Below are 17955 nucleotides of genomic sequence, written 5' to 3'. Positions count from 1 at the left end.
GATGCAGTCACTCCATCAGAGAAGGCCACCAGAATGGTCAGGCACGATTTGCCCTTGGTGAAGCTGTGCTGGATGTCTTGGATCACCTCCTTGTCCTGCACATGCCCTTGACATTGCTTCCAGGAGGATCTGTCCCAAGATCTTCCCAGGCACAGAAGTGAGGCTCCCAGGTCTGTAGCTCCCTGGGTCTTCCTTTCTAACGCCATCAGCCAGTTCCCTCAAGACCCTGGGATGCATGCCCTCAGGGCCCACAGACTTGTGCCTTGATTGATTCAGTCCTTCATTTTTACCCACGAGCTCTCATCCTGTCAGTGCCTGTTTGGGACAATTCACGGGTATTTCCCTGTGGCTTCCTGAAGTGCTGGTGTCCCCTGGTTCTTCTCTGTCACTCTGAAGTACATCGCTTTCCCTCACTGACTCTAGTTTAAAGCTCTGCTAATGAGGCCAGCCAGCATGCCACACGGGGCACTCTTACCCCATATGCTCAGGTGTGCCTCATCTGGTGTCAGCATGCCTGGACTCTCAGATGTGCGCCTAGAATTGTAGAGGTCAAAACCCCAAGTGTGGCACCAGCCACAAAGCCATTCACCTGATCCCTTTGTCTCCTTGGGTTCCAGTCAACAATAAAATGGAAATTCCATTTATTCCTTATGTCCATTGCTGTCTAATTAGTTTCTTAATCATTGAAACATTTTTATGTAGATAAACCTGATAATATACTTTAAGATAATATAAAATATATTTTAGAGCTATACCTCTTACAAAGAGGATGAATTAGGATCTTGCTATAAAAATGATAACAAAATAAAGACATAGAAAGAATTTACATAAAGTGCTATGTTTGAGTAAAAGAGATAAAGTGTGATGCCGATGTGAAGTTAGGAGATAAAGTGAATGAGGACATGAACGAACTGAGAATGAATGAAGCTGCTTTGCATTTACAAAGCTTAGCAAGTTAAATCTGACATATAAATGTTTTCATGCTCATCTAGATCACTTGTATTGTCATACCAAAAAATACAGCGTGAGACAAAATCACAGCAGTTACACAGGCTGCAGTATTTTAATGAACATTGTCCCACAAAAGAAAGCAACTTCCAGTTAATAAACCAGCAAATATTAATTAATCGGTTCAAGTGCATTCCTGAGAGCACACCAGAACTGCCGTCAGCAGCTGAGCAGAGACAGATGCAAAATGCAGTACTGCTGAACTGTTACAGGCAGAACAGACGTACAGTCTACGAAATCCAAAAGAATGTTTTTTTCAGTTTAAACCTGAACAAAATGGAAACAGACACAGGGATCTTTTCTGATTAACAACTGCTTCCATGGAAAAAAAAAAAAAAAAAAAAAAAAACACATATCACTAACAGAAGATAAAGAAATCACACCAAAAAAATGCACAGACAGTGCTTTACCAAAATAAACTCAGTAAGAGAAAACATAAAAGGCACCACAGAAAATTTTTCAGTCTTTCCAGTGACTTTGCTCTATGTAAAACAATGACAAAAATTAATAAACTGATAGTTAAAAAGAAAAGAGAAGCTTATTTTTTCTCTACTCTTTAGAATGTAATGCAAAATGTCAAGTATGTAGCCCCAGAAAACAAGGTAACAGAAAATAAAAACTGAAATGATGTCTTAGGCCATCAACAATAATAACTGCAGCCTGGCAACTACCCAGAATCAATATAGGGAAGGGGGGGAAAAAAAAAAAAAAAAAAAAAAAAAGCAGGCTGCAACACTCAGATAACATCAGGAAGTCAATTGAGGCAAAGTGGTAAAGAAAGGTTCAATTTCGTTTTTCAGATAACACCGTACCACGGGACTACTGATGCGCTGGTAAACGGCATGGATTAATAACAAGCATTCTCCAGAGCTTAGAGAGACACAAATTCCATTGGACTATGCAAATAAAATAAATAACAAAAATCATCTATGAGCACAAGAGACCTGCTTTAAAAGATCAACTTTTAAGCCAGAAGTATAAAGAACAATTTGCTCTATAGTCCTGTTTTTCTGTTTTAATCCCTTTATTCAAAATGCAACACAAATAAAAATCCCACTAATCTCTCACATGTTTTTATATCTTGCCATTGGTCGTGTCCGGTGATACCAACTTACTGGGAGATGTTGAACTTGATGAAATCAGCAAAATGCCTTTTCCCATCATTATTGGAAGGATTTCATAGGTAAACTCAAAAATGTTAGCAACTCGATGCATTTCACTAAGTAACTTTGCAATTGCAGTGACGCTGTACAGCACAGAGCGGAATTATTTACCAATATAACCACAGGTTTTGAGTACATGACCACACCTGAGCATTCATGCTCTAATTCTCAACAGAGCTAACACAGCTGAGGGACAGGCAGCAAGAGGAACATGTATTTAGGCTACTGGCACGTGTAAAATGTCAGCAGGCTTTGCCTTTGCTGCAAATGAACAGTACCCATCAACAGTTTTATTTTTCTTCGGGTTCTTTTGAATGTCTCTTCTTAGTCATAAATACTGAAGTAATAGTACTTTTAAAAACATTTCCCAAATCTTTTTGTATTGTTAAATATTACTTATAAACTTAGGTCATTCTGTTCATCCTATACAAAGTATTTACAAAAAAAACACCTTCAAACCCTTTTTTAAAGATAGTTACTTTGATTGACAAACAGGAAACATTGCTGTGTCTAAGTTTCTGTTAACAGGAAATACTAAAAGGCTATGAATAATCTTTAAGCTAAACCCACTGTCTGTTGGGGTAATGCATGTACATGTATATATGCACAAGGATGTCATCCAACTTGTGTCACCAACTGAGGTGACATCCTGTGTGCCATCAAATCAACAGAGCTGCAATTCTTCCCTTTGCTTTTTTTTTTTTTTTTTTTTTTTTGCAAAGTGGCAGAATGCTGCATCTTCTAGATATTTCCTCATTGTTTGAAGTCCAGAAAAATTCAGCTCTGTGACCACGTTCTACCACAAAGCACCATCTGCCATATGGTTCTACAATATTTAATAGTGAAATCCTCATTAACAATTAAATACAAATTATCAACACTGAAAAACAAGGGATAAAGTTTGAAGACAACTCAAAGAACAACCCAGGACTTCCCTACCTAAATGAGTTTTATGGGAAGGAAAATACGTAAGAAACCTCTTCATCCCAGACATTTATCTGACCCCACTCCACCATAATTACAGGTAGCAATTATGGGCTAAAGTTGCGCCAGGGGTGTTTTAGGTTGGATGTTAGGAAGAACTTCTTTACCAAAAGAGTTGTTAGACATTGGAATGGGCTGCCCAGGGAAGTGGTGGAGTCACCATCCCTGGAGATCTTTAAAAGACGTTTAGATGTAGAGCTTAGGGATATGGTTTAGTGGGGACTGTTAGTGTTAGGTCAGAGGTTGGACTCAGTGAACTTGAGGTCTCTTCCAACCTAGACAATTCTGTGATTCTGTAATTCAAGCTGTATTCAATGAGCTCTTGTTAAAATATCCATGTATGTTTAAACAAGGGTAACTATTACAAGCAGGGAATGTCAAACAGGAACTGCTGCATCACCTTTGGATTTCCAAGACCTTGGATTCTTATTGAAATGGAGAATCATCTAGGCTGGAAAAGACCTTCAAGACCTCCAACCATCAACATCACCTATCAAGTCCCACCACTAAGACAAGTCATAACATGATAAATAACATGAGAAGTCTCTTAGCATATTTTACAAATGACAAATTTTAAAGAATTAATCTTGGATGCAATTCAGCTGCTTCCTTTGCCAGAGGTCACTATCAGGAACATAACTACTTTTCTGATGTAAATGAAGCCTTAATCACAGAGTGGCTGAGGATGGAAGGGACCTGTGGAGGCCACCTGGTCTGATCCCCTGGCCAATGGGCCAAGGGTTGGCCACCCAGAGCAGGGTGCCCAGGCCCATGTCCAGATAGCTTCTGAAGCTCTCCAAGGAGCAGATCCCACAGCCTCTCTGGGCAACCCGTGCCAGTGCTCGGTCACCCACACAGCACAGATGTGCTTCCTGATGCTCAGGGGAACCTCCTGTGTTTCAGGTTGTGCCCACTGCCACTGTCACTGGGCACTATGACAAGAGCCTGGCTCTGTCCTCTTTGCACCCTCCCTTCAGGTATTACACACAGGAGCAATGATCACCCTGAGATTTCTCTTCTCCAGGCTCAATAGTCCTGGCTCTCTCAGCCGTTCCTCGAAGGTGAGATGCTCCGGCCCATTCACCAACCTAGAGGCCCTGCGTTGGACTCTGCAGTGTGCCCATGTCTCTCTTGCACTGAGAAGCCCAGCATACCTGATGAGGCCTCACCAAGGCTCAGCAGAGGAGAAGTATCACCTCCCTCAACCTGCTGGCACTACAACACACTGCTTGGTGTCCACCAGGACCCCTCGGTCCTTTTCTGCAAGGCTGCTTTCCAGCCAGACAGCCCCCAGCACGTCCTGGTGCCTGGGTTGTTCCTCCCTCCCCAGGTGCAGATGATCTTGGCCCTTCATGAAGTTCCCATCAGCCAACTTCTCCATTTTGACAATTTTCAATCTACCTCCTGTCTGTTCATCCAGCCCACAGTTCATCAGCTTTTCCACAAGGACGCTATGTCAAAAGCCTTCCTGAATTGAAAGCAGACAAGCTCCAATGCTCTCCCCTCATCTACCAAGCCAGTCATTTCATAGTAGAAGGTTATCGGGTTGGTCATGTGTGTCTTCTCCATTTTAATGGTCAAGACTTACTGGTAATGACTGTAGCACGCACTGGTACTTACAGACAGTAACTTCTGGTCGTCATTTTGGACCTACAGCTACTAAGGTTAGAAACTACTTTACTGACCATAAGGATAGAAGAGAAAAAAAATTTACAACTCAATTTAAGGGGATTTCCCCCTCCCTAGATTTTAAATATTAACACAAAAGCAATGTGCAAAATACCAAGAATGCAGTTTTTAGGTAGCTTTCCAAGTTAATAGAGGGGATAAAACTGAGCAACTACTCCAAAGGAGAAGGGTGGGCAAAGACAAATAAAAAGCTGTGTGGTCTGGCAGCCTCATGGTCTTCAGCACCATACTGAAACATTCTTGGTTTCATTAGTACACTCTGCCACATTTCTAGCTTATAACTACTGTGTTGTTTGTTTTTTCCCCTAGAGTGCTCAAAATCTCCAAAATCAAGAGTTTTCTCTGGTTTGCCCTTACACAGTATTAAAATAAGTATTTTGTTTAGTAAGTCCATGCACAATAAAGCCTACTGGACAACTACAAATATTGACATCAACAAACAGGTATCTTTGGCTTCTAGGAAGGCAGAGCTATCAGTAAAATACTTGAATATGTCAGAATCCACATACCTAGAGTGTCGAAATATGTCAATATCTGAATATGTCAATCTTAAAAATGACTGCAAACTTACAAAGATGTGAAGATGATTACAAGCTGGATAAAACCTTGAGAGGTTTGTTTACCATGGAGGCCACGATCTAGATGAATTAGACAGGAATTTGATAGTATGACTTTTAAGAGCCTCTATAGCTTACTGCCTTAAAACAAATAATGTGAATACTAAATGCATAATACAGGAACGTTATCAACTAAAAGGCACTAGGCCTACATGCAGCACAGTCAGAATATTAAAAGATATCCTTTCAACGAGAACCAGCATCTTATGCCCTTGAGACCATGCACTGAATAATGAGGTAGATGGAGACTGCAGAGAGGAACATAGGAAAGTTACAGATGTGCTCAGGCTAAAAAGCACTGCTCCACGTGCGATAACACAAGGCAAACCTCTCGTAAGAGCTCAATTCCACATTCACACCTTCCCCTGACCTCATCATATGGAAATACCCGAGTGGGCCGACAGGTCCCCTGGATCGGTCCTGGTGAGCAAAATCAGCTTCTGCTCTCACCAGGATACTTTCCCTATGCGAAGGACACCGGAGAACAACAGGTATCCTTTTGTACCATTTAACTCCAGGAATGGCAGGGACTTTTTTTTAACAGATTATTCGTGGCCTGCAAATTCAACAGCACTGAAGGAAATTCCATCCCTCAGTGGAATTAATAGACACTGTTAGACAATACAATAGCCTATTAGGAGCATAGGAAAAGAGAAGGAAATTGTCTGTGTCATTGCCTGCCATTACGATGCTTTAATCCTACTTGGAAAATGCTCAATTCCACCTTAAAAGGGGAACACTGCCACTTAGCCCTTGGGTGCTTTTTCTTTATGAATATACCAGAGATGCAATTATGCTCTTTTTCAATACTTTGCCATCCCTCACTGAGCAAGATAAATTTATTAAGCCCCCTGTTTTATGATGGAACTCACCACGAAAATGAAAGATTAAGAGCAGCTAGTTGCTGCAGCTCTCCTGCAAACTCACTGGGCTGAAGCAAAATTCAGCACAGTCCTGATGAAGTCTCCTTAGTGAGTTATAAAAAGACTTTCAGAAATTCCCTACCGCTACCAAAATATGTTGCTTCATGTATCCAGAATGCCATTTCCCGTCCTCACAGCTGCATTACACCACGGGTTGCCGCTGTCATTCTGCGCGAGTGAGTCGCAGGGTGGCTTTCTCCTGAGCTCTCTCCCTACAAATGAGGGAGTTTGCTGTGAAACTTCTTACCCATAAATCCACCTCCACAGCTCAAGCCTGCCCAGTCGCCCGTATTTTACTGCAATCCTTCTATGCAATGGTAGGCTTCCCCACTTGCTGCCATAAGCAAGTGTCATTAGCATGCTCCCACTTCCAAAAAGAGAACTACTGAAATTTTTAACAAGGTCTTCCATCTCATCAAAGGCAGATACTAATTTAGTCTGACATATGCTACCTCTCATAAATCCATCCACATGTATTCCATTTTTCCATTTGCCTCCCTGCCTTCAATTATTCTTTTTAAAGTTTCTTCTATTGCTTTGCTATAGAAGAAAAAAAAAAAAGATTAAGAATTTTCAAGCTGCCAGAACCACCTCTACTACTCTATTCTAAAAAATAGCTGCTGCATTTGCTCTTTTGAAGTTAAATTACCATCTCTGTTTTGATACTGCTGTTAGTTCTGTGTTTTGAAACGTTTGCTACAAGACTTTCTGAAATACTGCCTCCTCCCTCTAGCCCCCATCAAACGTGAGCACTGGGAACTTTAGACTTCATCTTCATTTCACTTGAAGAAATTCCACTGTCAGAGTTTCTTCCCATACACCCTATTTCAGTCTTAATCGTGACCCTATGTGCAACATGACCAACTGCATCAAAAATGAAGGCAAAACATTAATATAAACCGGGGATGATAGTTCTAATCACAACCTCCTGCTTACTGCATAACGCCCCACTTCCTGTCCTGTTTTGTAGTTAACAGATAAAAAGCTTTCTACTTCTTGGATTATTTTCCTTTACAAGGTCAAACTCAGCTTGATTTCTGGCAAGATCCTATTCACACTTTAAAACTTCTGAACTCTCTGACAACTTTCATTTTTTCAAACAACCCCTTTTGCCACTCCTTGCAAATTCTTGGCTAGCTTCTGATACTCTCCTTGGCTGACTTTTCTTTTAGTCGGGTCCGTGATTCTTCTGCTCATGTACTCTGCCTTTTCCTGGGATGCAAATCCAAATACAGGTTTTCTAATTCTGAATCATGGAGGTTCCAAGAACCCAACCTTAATTCCCTTAGCTCTTTGTTTCACCTAATTTCAGTCTATTTCCCTACAGCTTTCAGTCTGCACTTCCGAAATTCAAAACCTTTAATTGGAAAACCCTTTAAATTTAAACCACGTAAACCTCTGATTCATTCAACCAACCACTCAATGTAAACTCGGTTTCTACAAACGGCTCTTCTCGAATGACCCCAGTGATTGTAAACCCAAGATCTAAGGAACATTATTTCTGTTTAGTTCAGCAACTGTGTGTGAACACTGCATCCAGGAATAACCAGTCCCTAGACCTAGTAATGAAATTAAACTCTCCACAATATATTGGGCTAGAATAACAGCTTAATTGTATTTACTGTATTCCAATATAATTTCCTGAATATTTAATGTAAGAAAACTTGTCTGCACCTGAAATTACCATGTGCAGAAGACTCTGATTCAGTGAAAGCATACAACCCCACCTCAATAATGCACTTCACATGAGATAACCATGTAGGAGACACTTGTGCTGGAATGTCTTATCCCTTCCTCGTTGTTCTTCACCTGAGAGCATCCACTCTTTGAATGCTTAGTATTTACAGGAAAATATTTATTGTTCCTTTCCCTGACAAAAAATATTAAAGCTTCTGCCAAGATTTCTCATAACAAACGTAATTAAAACATAAAGCCAGGTCCCAGAAATGCTCTATATATTGTACCACCGGCACAAAGAAGTTTTAAGTTGTTAACTTTTACAAATAATGAAAGTTAGCATCATAATCTCTGATTACAACACAACACAACCTACTGTATTACTACCCTGTCTGTAGAGTTCCCTATGCCTGAAAAAATGCATAAACTCATGTTATGTGCCAGAATATGCATAGCTCAAGCTACCCAAACAATAGCTCAGTATCTCAAACTACTTTACAAATGGGGATTAATAGAGTTGTTAAACATCTTGCTGTCCATTTTACAGAGCTCAAATACCAGCATAAAGGGTTCAGTGACTTATTCAATATTACAAGAGAAATCAGCGCCAGAGCCTGAGGCTATTTAATTCCTAGTTTCGTGCTTCAGCCAAAACCACCTTCCTCTCCTAACGCTGTAACCAAAGCATGGACACAGGAGCTACAGTGGAGAAGCAAATTTAAGGAAAGAGCAAAAATCCCTTTGTGATTTCAGAAGGAAGCTACGCATCTTTATTTATCTGTACAGATTCTTAAGCAACCCACTCAAAAACAGATGAATTTCTCATATTCTGTACTCATTTTAAATATAACATAGCCTGCAGATCCTTCTGCAAGTCCTGCCTTTGACATCCACCTCCCAGAAGTGCCCTAACTCATGCCAGGACTACTTCATTTAGAGAATCATAGGCTCACTGAGCCTGGCAGGGAGATGTGGAGATCATCCAAATTCAGCTCCATGTTCACTTAATCGAAACACGAATAGAAGCATGAGCAAGGCAGGAGCCTGGGACCGTAAAATGCTTATGGACAGGTTAATTCTGACGTATGACTTCCTGATCCAAAACAATTCATCAACATCTTAACAGCCATGGGTAAATACCATACCAAATGTTGAATCAGCCAAGAAGTATTTCCTTTTTCAACACTGAGACTTGAAAATGTTTTCAGCGTACCTTATTTTGATGTTTATTAGGTAAAGAATAATAATATTTTGGAGAGTAATGATTTCCAAAGTAATTATAGTGTCAAATTGTTTCAGACTCATTCTTCATCATAATTCACAAACCTGAATATGTTTTAATGAGAGAAATGGGGAATAACTATAGGAAAAAATTACTCCTTCAACTGATTTTTAAATTAAAAAAACAAAAACAAAACAGCATACAGTTCCTAAGAAATTTCAAGACAACTTCAGTAAATACAACTGTCATTTATACTTTACACTAAGCTACGGTCATGGTACTTCTTGTAAAACCTCTTCAAGGCTCACTTGAAAAAAAAAGAGAAAAGCACGAATTCAGATTCCTGAAGAAAATGTGAACCAAACATAATCCGGAAAACTGAAATGCCATACTCACCTTGCACCACAGAAGAGAGAAAGAAGCTATGAAGCACTCACAAGTGCTTACAACCCCTTTGTGTAGAACTAGTCGAAGCACGGAGGAGACATCTGCAATATCCCTTCCATTCCTGTTAGCTTCCCTTATCCCTAGGGACACCTCTCGTCCCACCACAAGTTGCCCTCCCCAAGCCCCTCAGCCAGGCAGGACAAAGTCAGAGCAGCAGAAACTTGCACAAGGAGGGTCAGCAGCAGACACCAAACAGCTTTAAATGGTTCAACACGGACCTTGTGCCAGAAAGAGGGCACTAACTGAAGGTGTAGCCATCAGCTACCAAGATATCAGACTTGTGGGAAGAAAGAGAGGCGAGCATTCATCTTCCACCCTAATTCCATCCAGGACAGAGGAAGGATGGCTCATAAACATTTATGATTTGGACAATTAATACATTCCCAGGTGCCAAAGCGTGCAAAGATATGAGGTAATAAATTGTGCACTGCTGGCCAACCCTGCCCAATTAGCCTGCAATGTTTGGGAAGCAGCAAATTTTGTGTCCAGAGAGGGCTTACGAAGCTGGTGAAGGGCCTAGAGCACAAGTCCTGTGAGGAGCGGCTGAGGGAACTGGGGTTGTTCAGTCTGGAGAAGAGGAGACTCAGGGGATACCTTATTGCTCTCTACAATTACATCAAAGGAGACTGTAATGACGTGGGGGTCAGTTTCTTCTCCCAAGCAAGAAGCCACAGGACAAGAGGAAATGGGTTCAGGTTGAACCAGGGGAGGTTTAGGTTGGATATTAGGAAAAATTTCTTTACTGAAAGGGTTGATAGTCATTGGAGCAGGCTGCACAGGAAAGTGGTAGTGTCACCATCCCTGGAGATATTTAAAAGACATGTGGATAAGGTGCTAAGGGACGTGGTTTAGTGGTGGGCTTGGCAGTGCTCGGTTCATGGCTGGAAGAGATCTCCAAGATCATCAAGTCCAACCTCAATGATTCTGTGACTCTTCAGCGCCAAACCCCAGTCAACTCTGCAAAAACTCAACTGAAGACCAATAAACCACACGATTTCTGCTTTTGTTTTCATAGAAAACCATCCTGAAAGAAAAACAAAAAAAAAAACAAAAAAAAAAAAACAAAAAAAAAAACACCACACATTTGATTGTATTTTTGCACAACCACTCACACCAGTGATGCGACACTCCAAATACCAAGAAATTCCCCAAGCCTGCAGTGACCCCCAGGCAGCCACCTACTCCAACACAGACAAGATCAGCAACCATAACACACAGTCCTAGAGCAGAGCACAGGATCCGTGACAGGGAAATTACAGGCTCCAACAGAGCAGAATTGCAAGTAACCCTTGACTTGAGCGCTTCTCTTCACAGCAAGTTTCTAAATAAGTTTCCTGCTCAGGCAATAACCAGGATTCAATCTTGATCAGTGTGATAAATAAAATGTTATTTGTTCATCCTCCTGCCTATATTTCAGTACTTCTCATAGTCCAAAGCATCTCCACTTATGGGACAAAAGGCCTCTCCTAAATGCCAACAGAATCTCCTTCCATCTCTTTGCTCTTCCATCTTAGCGCTTTTCTCATTTATTTCTTAAATATCTACCTGAAAATTCCCTCGAAAAAATAGTTTAACCATCAGAGATTTAAAGACATTTATGCTGTCGAGACCCTTGAGTGGCACTCACTACCCACTCGTTTTGCAGGATACACATTCAAATGCCAATTCTGTTAATTATTTCAGAGCTCACCTGGAGAAGGAGAGAGGAGGAACAATACCGTGAAATTCGCACTAAACATCTCAAGTTTGGATTGGACTTTTAACACTGCTGTGTAGCAGAGTAGCTGAGCACAAATTGCTCCATTTTAACAAAGGCAAATTGGTTTTCAGCAGTTCAGAAAATACTCCTAAGTTGCTTTGTGTTTTTTCTCTCTCAGTTATACTATGCGTAAGACAACTAAGAAAAGTATTAACAAAAGACATTATGCACAGTAACACATTAAGTTGTCAAGAATGGAAAAATTCTTACACGGTTACTGTCTCTTTGGCTAGTGAGCATCATTTCCATGTGCTGGGCAGCTGAAGAGAGTGATCTGCTAAATCTGTATGCCAGAAGTGCGAGAGGGGACAGAGCACAAGTCCCCATTGCTCAGTGCACTGACCACTGACACATATTTGCTGGACAGAAACTGCTTATCAAAGGTGGATGTTGACCTCCTAGCAGCGTGCTGAATTAGCAAAGCTGTGAAAGAGGCAATGTGGGATCCCAGAGGACCACAAGCTCCCCAGGACCCGCAGGGTTTTCCCCAGCTGCTCTTCTCCAGATCCCTGCCCCGAGTGATGCCATGGCCGAGGGAGTCACGGAGTGCAGGAGGAAAGGGAGAAGGCTAGGCAAAAGTAGCTTTTCATTTTCCACAGCTTCTGCTGTGCTTCTTCCTCTTAGCGAAGCCTTCCTCGAGGTCTCACTTCTGCTTTCGCCACGTGCCCAGAGGATTGCACGTGTCTGCGGTGCCTGGGACAGAAAGCACTCGCATGGGATCTCCCAACCTCTTCCACACTCCTCGCTACATGCAGCTTTTATTCTGTCTTCCTGCTATCTACAATGCTAAAATAATTAAAGCAATGATTCTTTTACTTTGGGTAAGCTCGTTAAGAATGCTCTATTCCTAAAGCCATGACAAATGGACTCTCTCATTACTTCAACAAACAATTGATGGACTGTTACTATCACTTGATAATATATAACATGAAATAAATATAGCACGAAGATCTCAAGAAGAAAATTGTTTTATCTAAATAAAAAGAGAATATTCTTGTAACACTTGGGCATGATAGCATAATTCAGACAGCCTGCAGTAATACACCAAAGCAGCAACATCACTGTTAGCTCTTTCGAAACTGGAAAAGCAACAAATCTTAACATCAAGAATAGTATCGGTGTAGTTGCTTTCTGAATTCTTATGCTGTGGAACTGTAATAAATATTATAACGCAATTTTCTATGCATGATTGATAAACTTTTCAGAAGGCAGAAACATCATCTTGTCTGTTCGGACAGCCTAAGGGGGAAGGGGAGGGAGGGGGGAACTTCCATAATCCTTTGTAATACAAGTTTTCCCTACTTCATCTCCAAAAAATTTAAAGAAAACGGTCTAGTTTAATTACACGAATAATCCAGAGGGAGCACAAACACTGTTTGAATTCTTGGTGAATGACACAAGCCTGAATAAAATACTAACAACAACAAAATCCATCATCTTGGCTCTGAAAATTTTGTTTCAGTGTAAAAAATGGTATTTTACAAGCTCAAAGAACACAAGACCATTCACCTTCCTCCACCCCCCTAATAAACAAACATGGAAACCTGGTTACCTCATTCAGATCAAGAAAATATGCAAACATATATACCTTACTCTAACACAAACCACAGATGATGATAAAGCAGACCTTGCAAATCACATTCCCTCATGTTCAGCAGTGACACTTGTTAGTTGATTTAATAATTTTCATTAATAAATGTGCACAATAACAGTAAAGTGCATCTGAATAAAAGATTTTTAATTTAACAATGTGTACATTTCAAGTACTCCACCATATCTGGCTTTTTCAAGAGCCATTTCTGGAAAAATGACTATGTTTTTGCATTGTGCACTTGAGACCATTTGCACCGCTTGGAAATAAAATGCTTTTATAACACATCCCTGAGACTCAGTAGTCAAATGCTGGTATAACAAAAGCACAGCTAGGTATTCCTTCCTAGCTGGAAATACCCCAAACAGCCCACATTCTTAGCTGTAATTTCAAGGTACTTAAAAAGAAAGCAGAAAGAACTCTGCAACAAACCCAGCCAGGTATTTTAGCCAAGTGGCTTTTACCTTTCTGTAGCCTCTCACTTGCACTGACATATACTAAACACACATAAATTAGGGTTTAGTAAAGTTTACAAGAGTGAAGATGCTACTAGAAAAGACGAGCAATTCAGAAAGGACAGTGACGGCCCTCTGCTAGCGAGGGAGAACCACTCTACAACAGTACACTACATTTCATGACGCAGTGTTTAAGCACAGTGACTTTAAAGAACATCTGAGGAGAGCCGAAGAAAAGCCATCTGATCTAAAGAAGGCACAATTTCAGATGAGAAAAACACAACGACCAGCACAAAGGCCACCAAATACCCCCTTCTATGTTTCACCGCGTGATTATAGTTTAGTCGCGTAAGTCAAAACATGCATGTTAAAATTCTCAGAGTTCATAAGCCTTGCTGTCATTCCCAATTTCTGTGAGCTCAGTCAGCCATCAAGGAGGCTAGGAAATGACACAAGCTCATCAGAGCTCAGCTTCCTTACTTCATTTAAGGTTACGCTCGCTGGCTGACTGTAATAAAACCATATACCGAGAGATCCTCTGCAATCTTTTCAGAGCCAAATTCAACTGTCAAAGCGTACCTCATAAAAAGCTGTGTTTGAAAATCAACCAAACCGCAGGAAAAGAATGTAGGAAACTTTACCTTAATCGGAGCACGGCTGAACTGTATTTTTCTGTTGGCTGGGATTTCGTCTTCATCTGGCAATCCATTAATTTCAGAGTATTCCATATCAGGCTCGTAACAGTTATTTTCGTCACTGTCATCCTGATCATCCTGTTCAGTACCTGTCTCTCCCCAGTCCGAGTTATACCTCGATCGTACCCTATACACATTGTAGTCAGAGTGCATGTACACATGGGAACTCTGGAAATTATTCACATCTTCATGCACTTCTTTTTCACTTGCATCATCGTAATGGGTCTCGGTGGCATCCGAAACGGCATCTGCTGCTAAATCTGAAACTAAATTTCTCGGTGTTTCTGCAGCTTCAGGCCTATCAGCGATGCCCTCTGCATGTTCTGACAGTTCCTTTGGTCGCAAGGCAATTTCTGCGTCTGTTTTTGACTTACTCCTCGCAGAACTGTCCACACATCTTTCACTGTCAAGTACCGACTCCTGTTGACTCCCCACGGAGCTCTCACCAGGGTCAGCACTTGCTTCTGCATTCTTTTTTATTTCTTCAGTTGTTTTTGAACCTGACGGCGTGCCTGTAGACACCTTCTGTCGCGGTGCTGACGGCGCGCTATTCTGCTGAGAGTGCTCAACAGACATGGGGCCTGCAGCCGGTTTGGCTGGCGGAGACCACGTGCTGGCATCCTTCAGAGGGCTGAAGCCCTCGAGGTTTGCAACAGGGGAGGAGATATTTGCGACAGTGGAGGAGAGGTTTAGCGGGTAGTGACCAGTTACGGAGTACTCTTCGTTGTTCTCTGCCTTTTCCAGAACGATTACGTTGTGTGCGTCAGCGTTCTCAAACACGGCGCTGAGCTGACTCACCGTTGGGGAGACGGTCTCAGTCCTGGGGCTCAGGCTGTCCAGGGAATCGGTGCTGCCCCTGTGAGACTTGGAGCTGCACCACTCATCCGCGAGCTCGGTGGACGCCGCTTTCTCTTTCTTTGGGGAATAGCGATTGGAGGGGCCCGTCTCATGAGCGTTTCGCTCGAACATCTTCCGAGTTTCGGTAAACTTGGAGTAAGAAGGGCCATCGTGGATAGTATCAAACCTACTAATCCTTTCCGAAACAGAAGACTCCAACTTTACAATTGAACCGTCTGTTTTTTCTACAAATTCTTTGGGCCTGATTCGTCTTTGAGGCGATGGAGGGCCACCCTTCCCCCTGGTTTTGGGGGCAACTCCAGCGCTCTCCGTGGGCTCCATGCCCATCTGCATAAACAAGTTCTTAATCCTATTGACATTTGAGCCATATTTCCTTCCCCTGCTCTGAGAGGCCTCTCCTTCCTCTTTCGTTTTTTGGTCTCCATCTGATTTCGGTTTGTCAAAGGTGCTTTTCAGCGCCTGGAACTCAGTCCTGTAAGCATTCCTGTGAGGAGAGGCACTCCGGAGGGTCGATCTCTCTCCCGAGGACTCCGTTTTCATCATGTTTACTTCAGGGCTGCAAAACCAGCTCACATAGTTTCCCCGGTGCCGCTCTCAGTCAGCTGCTACAACCGAGATCCTGCTTGGGAAGGGTTTTCCTCAGGAGGCAGTGCCCTGCAGCGGGGCCATCCTCTGGAGAAGCTCTGGAGGCAGGTACCTAAGCACAGGCAGGACGGAGGGCTTCGGAGGGCAGCAGCAGCTTCAACCTGCAACAGAAAGCAGGGTTCCCTGAATCGGCAGGCACTTGCGCTTCCCTAAATCCGAGCCCTGATTTCCCTCCGCGGTTATTCGACAGATTTTACAAAAGAAGCGGAAAAAAAATATGAAATAAAATACCAATCTCACGCTACACTGACACGTGGAAACTTGTCAGCCCAAAACTTTTGCACGCTGAGACATTTGCAAGCCGGGGGGGCATCGCTCCGCAGCGCAAGGCTCACAAAGAAGGACGGTGCCACGGACAGGCAAGCAGAGGCAGCACGGAAACGCTCCTCCTGATAGCGAATTTTTCCAAAAAATTTAAAAAAAAAAAAAAAAAAACCCCGAACGCCTGAGTTACTCACGAATAACCATGGCAATGAGCGCATCGATAGAGAGATTCATGCAAGCGCGGCGGCTCCGCTTCCCCGGCTCTCTCCGGGAAATGGTAGCGGTGCCATCAAAGGCGAGGCGCTCCCCCCCAAAAAACGGGGCTGGCAGCTCGGGGAGCTGCACCCAAACTCCCCGCAGCAGCCGCAGGAAGGGGCCGGAGTCGCGGCCGCCCCCGGAGCCCATCCCGGTGCCCGCGGGGCTCCGTCCCCCCCCGCCCCGCCGCCCATTTCCTCGCCCCCGCTGCGCCGCTGGCTGCGGGGAGCCAAGTTGAGCCCCGGAGCCCCCCGCACACCCGCACCGCTCCCCTCCCGCACCGCCAGCACCTTGCGGCGGGGCCTCGGGGAACAAAAGCCCGGTGCCGGGGGGCTCCCCCGCAGCCTTACCCGGCCGCCCGCTCCTGCTCCTCCTCCTCCTCCTCCTCGGCGGCTCTGCGGAGAGCTGACGGCAGCCGCCAGCCGCCCCAACGCCATTGCAGGCGGCCGGGGCCGCCGAGCGGGGGGGGGAGGAGGAGGAAGAGGAGGAGGAGGAGGAGAAGGAGGAGAAGCCGCCGCGCCCCGCCGCAGCCGTCCCCTTCCCTCCCTGCCTCCCTCCGCCTGGCACGGCTCGGCCCGGCCGCTGACAGGTGCCTCACCTCCGGGGCTAGAGAGAGAGAGAGAGCGAGGCAGCAGGCGGCCGGCAGCGCTGCCGGGTGGGCACCGCCGCCCTCAGCTCCCCCCCGGCCAGGCGCGGAGCCGGGGTGCGCAGGGCGAGGAGGGGAAGGCTGCGGGGCGGGAGGGGCGGCTGTGGAGCCGGCCGCCTTCCCTCGCCGCTGCTCCCAGCCAGCCACTGAACCCTGCCGACACGCAGGGGAAATGCGGCCGCAGCGCTCAGCAGCTGCTGGAGGGGACAGGAGGGGACAAGGGGGACGTAGGGGGACCGGGCATCTCACAGCTGGCGGCCCCATAACCTGCTGGCCCCCCGTCACCAACAGGGAACCTCTAGGTGATGGGTGAAATCGGCAGGTAATCGCCTAGCGACTCCCAGGGAAAGTTCATTAAGCTAATTGCAGGGAAACGGCCTGGAAAAGTAGTTGCGTAAACATCCGGAAAAAAAATAATAATAATTAAAAAAATAATAATAATAAAAAAAAAGGGCCTGGAGACGTGCAAATTGTGCAAAATAATTATTAGGCAGACGGAATGATGGAGGTGCCAGGGACTGCAAATGAAGACATTGGGTGTACAGCCCTGCAGACTTAATTCATTAGCTTAATGAGACTGAAGCATGGCGGCTACACCCTTAAGTGCTCACAGGTGCCGGTCTCTGGTTAATCTAATTGGCACCAAGGGTGTGCAGCTCAAAATGTTCCCCTGGATATCCAGCACGCTGAAATTGACAGGAAAGCTGCAAACCTTTTAATCGTGGGCTGTGGAGTGGCTTCTGCTTGGGATGCAAGGAGAGGGGCAGGGCAAGAGGCCAAGGGGGTGTCCGCTGCCCTGGGGGCCGCTGAGAATCGCCATGGCATGGCAGAAGGGTGAGGGAACGCTGGTTTCACAGCTTCTTGTGGTGAGGAGACCTGTGGTGGTTGCCTGCACCAGCACGAGAACTATTTCAACTCACCAAGACACCCCCTGTTAAATGCCAAAGCATCAGAGAGTACCACAGATCTGAGGATCCTGGCAGGGCCCTTCTGTTGGTGTGATTTTGTAGCAAAAAGCCTGTAAGAATACCAAGAGAGCTGCTTGACTCTTGAAGAG

General features: G+C 44.1%; 1 protein-coding gene across 6 annotated transcripts in view; it reads right to left on the bottom strand.

Annotated features, from left to right (window-relative positions):
- Positions 1–17955, bottom strand: part of PPP1R9A (protein phosphatase 1 regulatory subunit 9A) — a 160427-nt gene that overhangs the window by 133405 nt on the left and 9067 nt on the right. For 2 of the 6 annotated variants that reach the window (XM_082752520.1, XM_082752525.1), the window contains exons 1-2: positions 16603–16698; positions 14177–15834 (exon numbers count right to left, since the gene is read on the bottom strand). In XM_082752520.1, coding sequence (XP_082608646.1) covers positions 14177–15631 — 1455 coding nt within the window. In that variant the 5' untranslated portion in view covers positions 15632–15834; positions 16603–16698. Of the gene's footprint in view, positions 1–14176; positions 15835–15964; positions 16116–16191; positions 16277–16542; positions 16699–17955 lie in introns of those variants that run through there. The other 4 variants (XM_082752521.1, XM_082752524.1, XM_082752522.1 and 1 more) reach the window with 4 other exon arrangements.

Source organism: Aythya marila, assembly GCF_965140915.1.
Source record: "Aythya marila genome assembly, chromosome: 2".
NCBI lineage: Eukaryota > Metazoa > Chordata > Aves > Anseriformes > Anatidae > Aythya > Aythya marila.
This window is presented reverse-complemented; position numbering and strand designations above follow the sequence as displayed.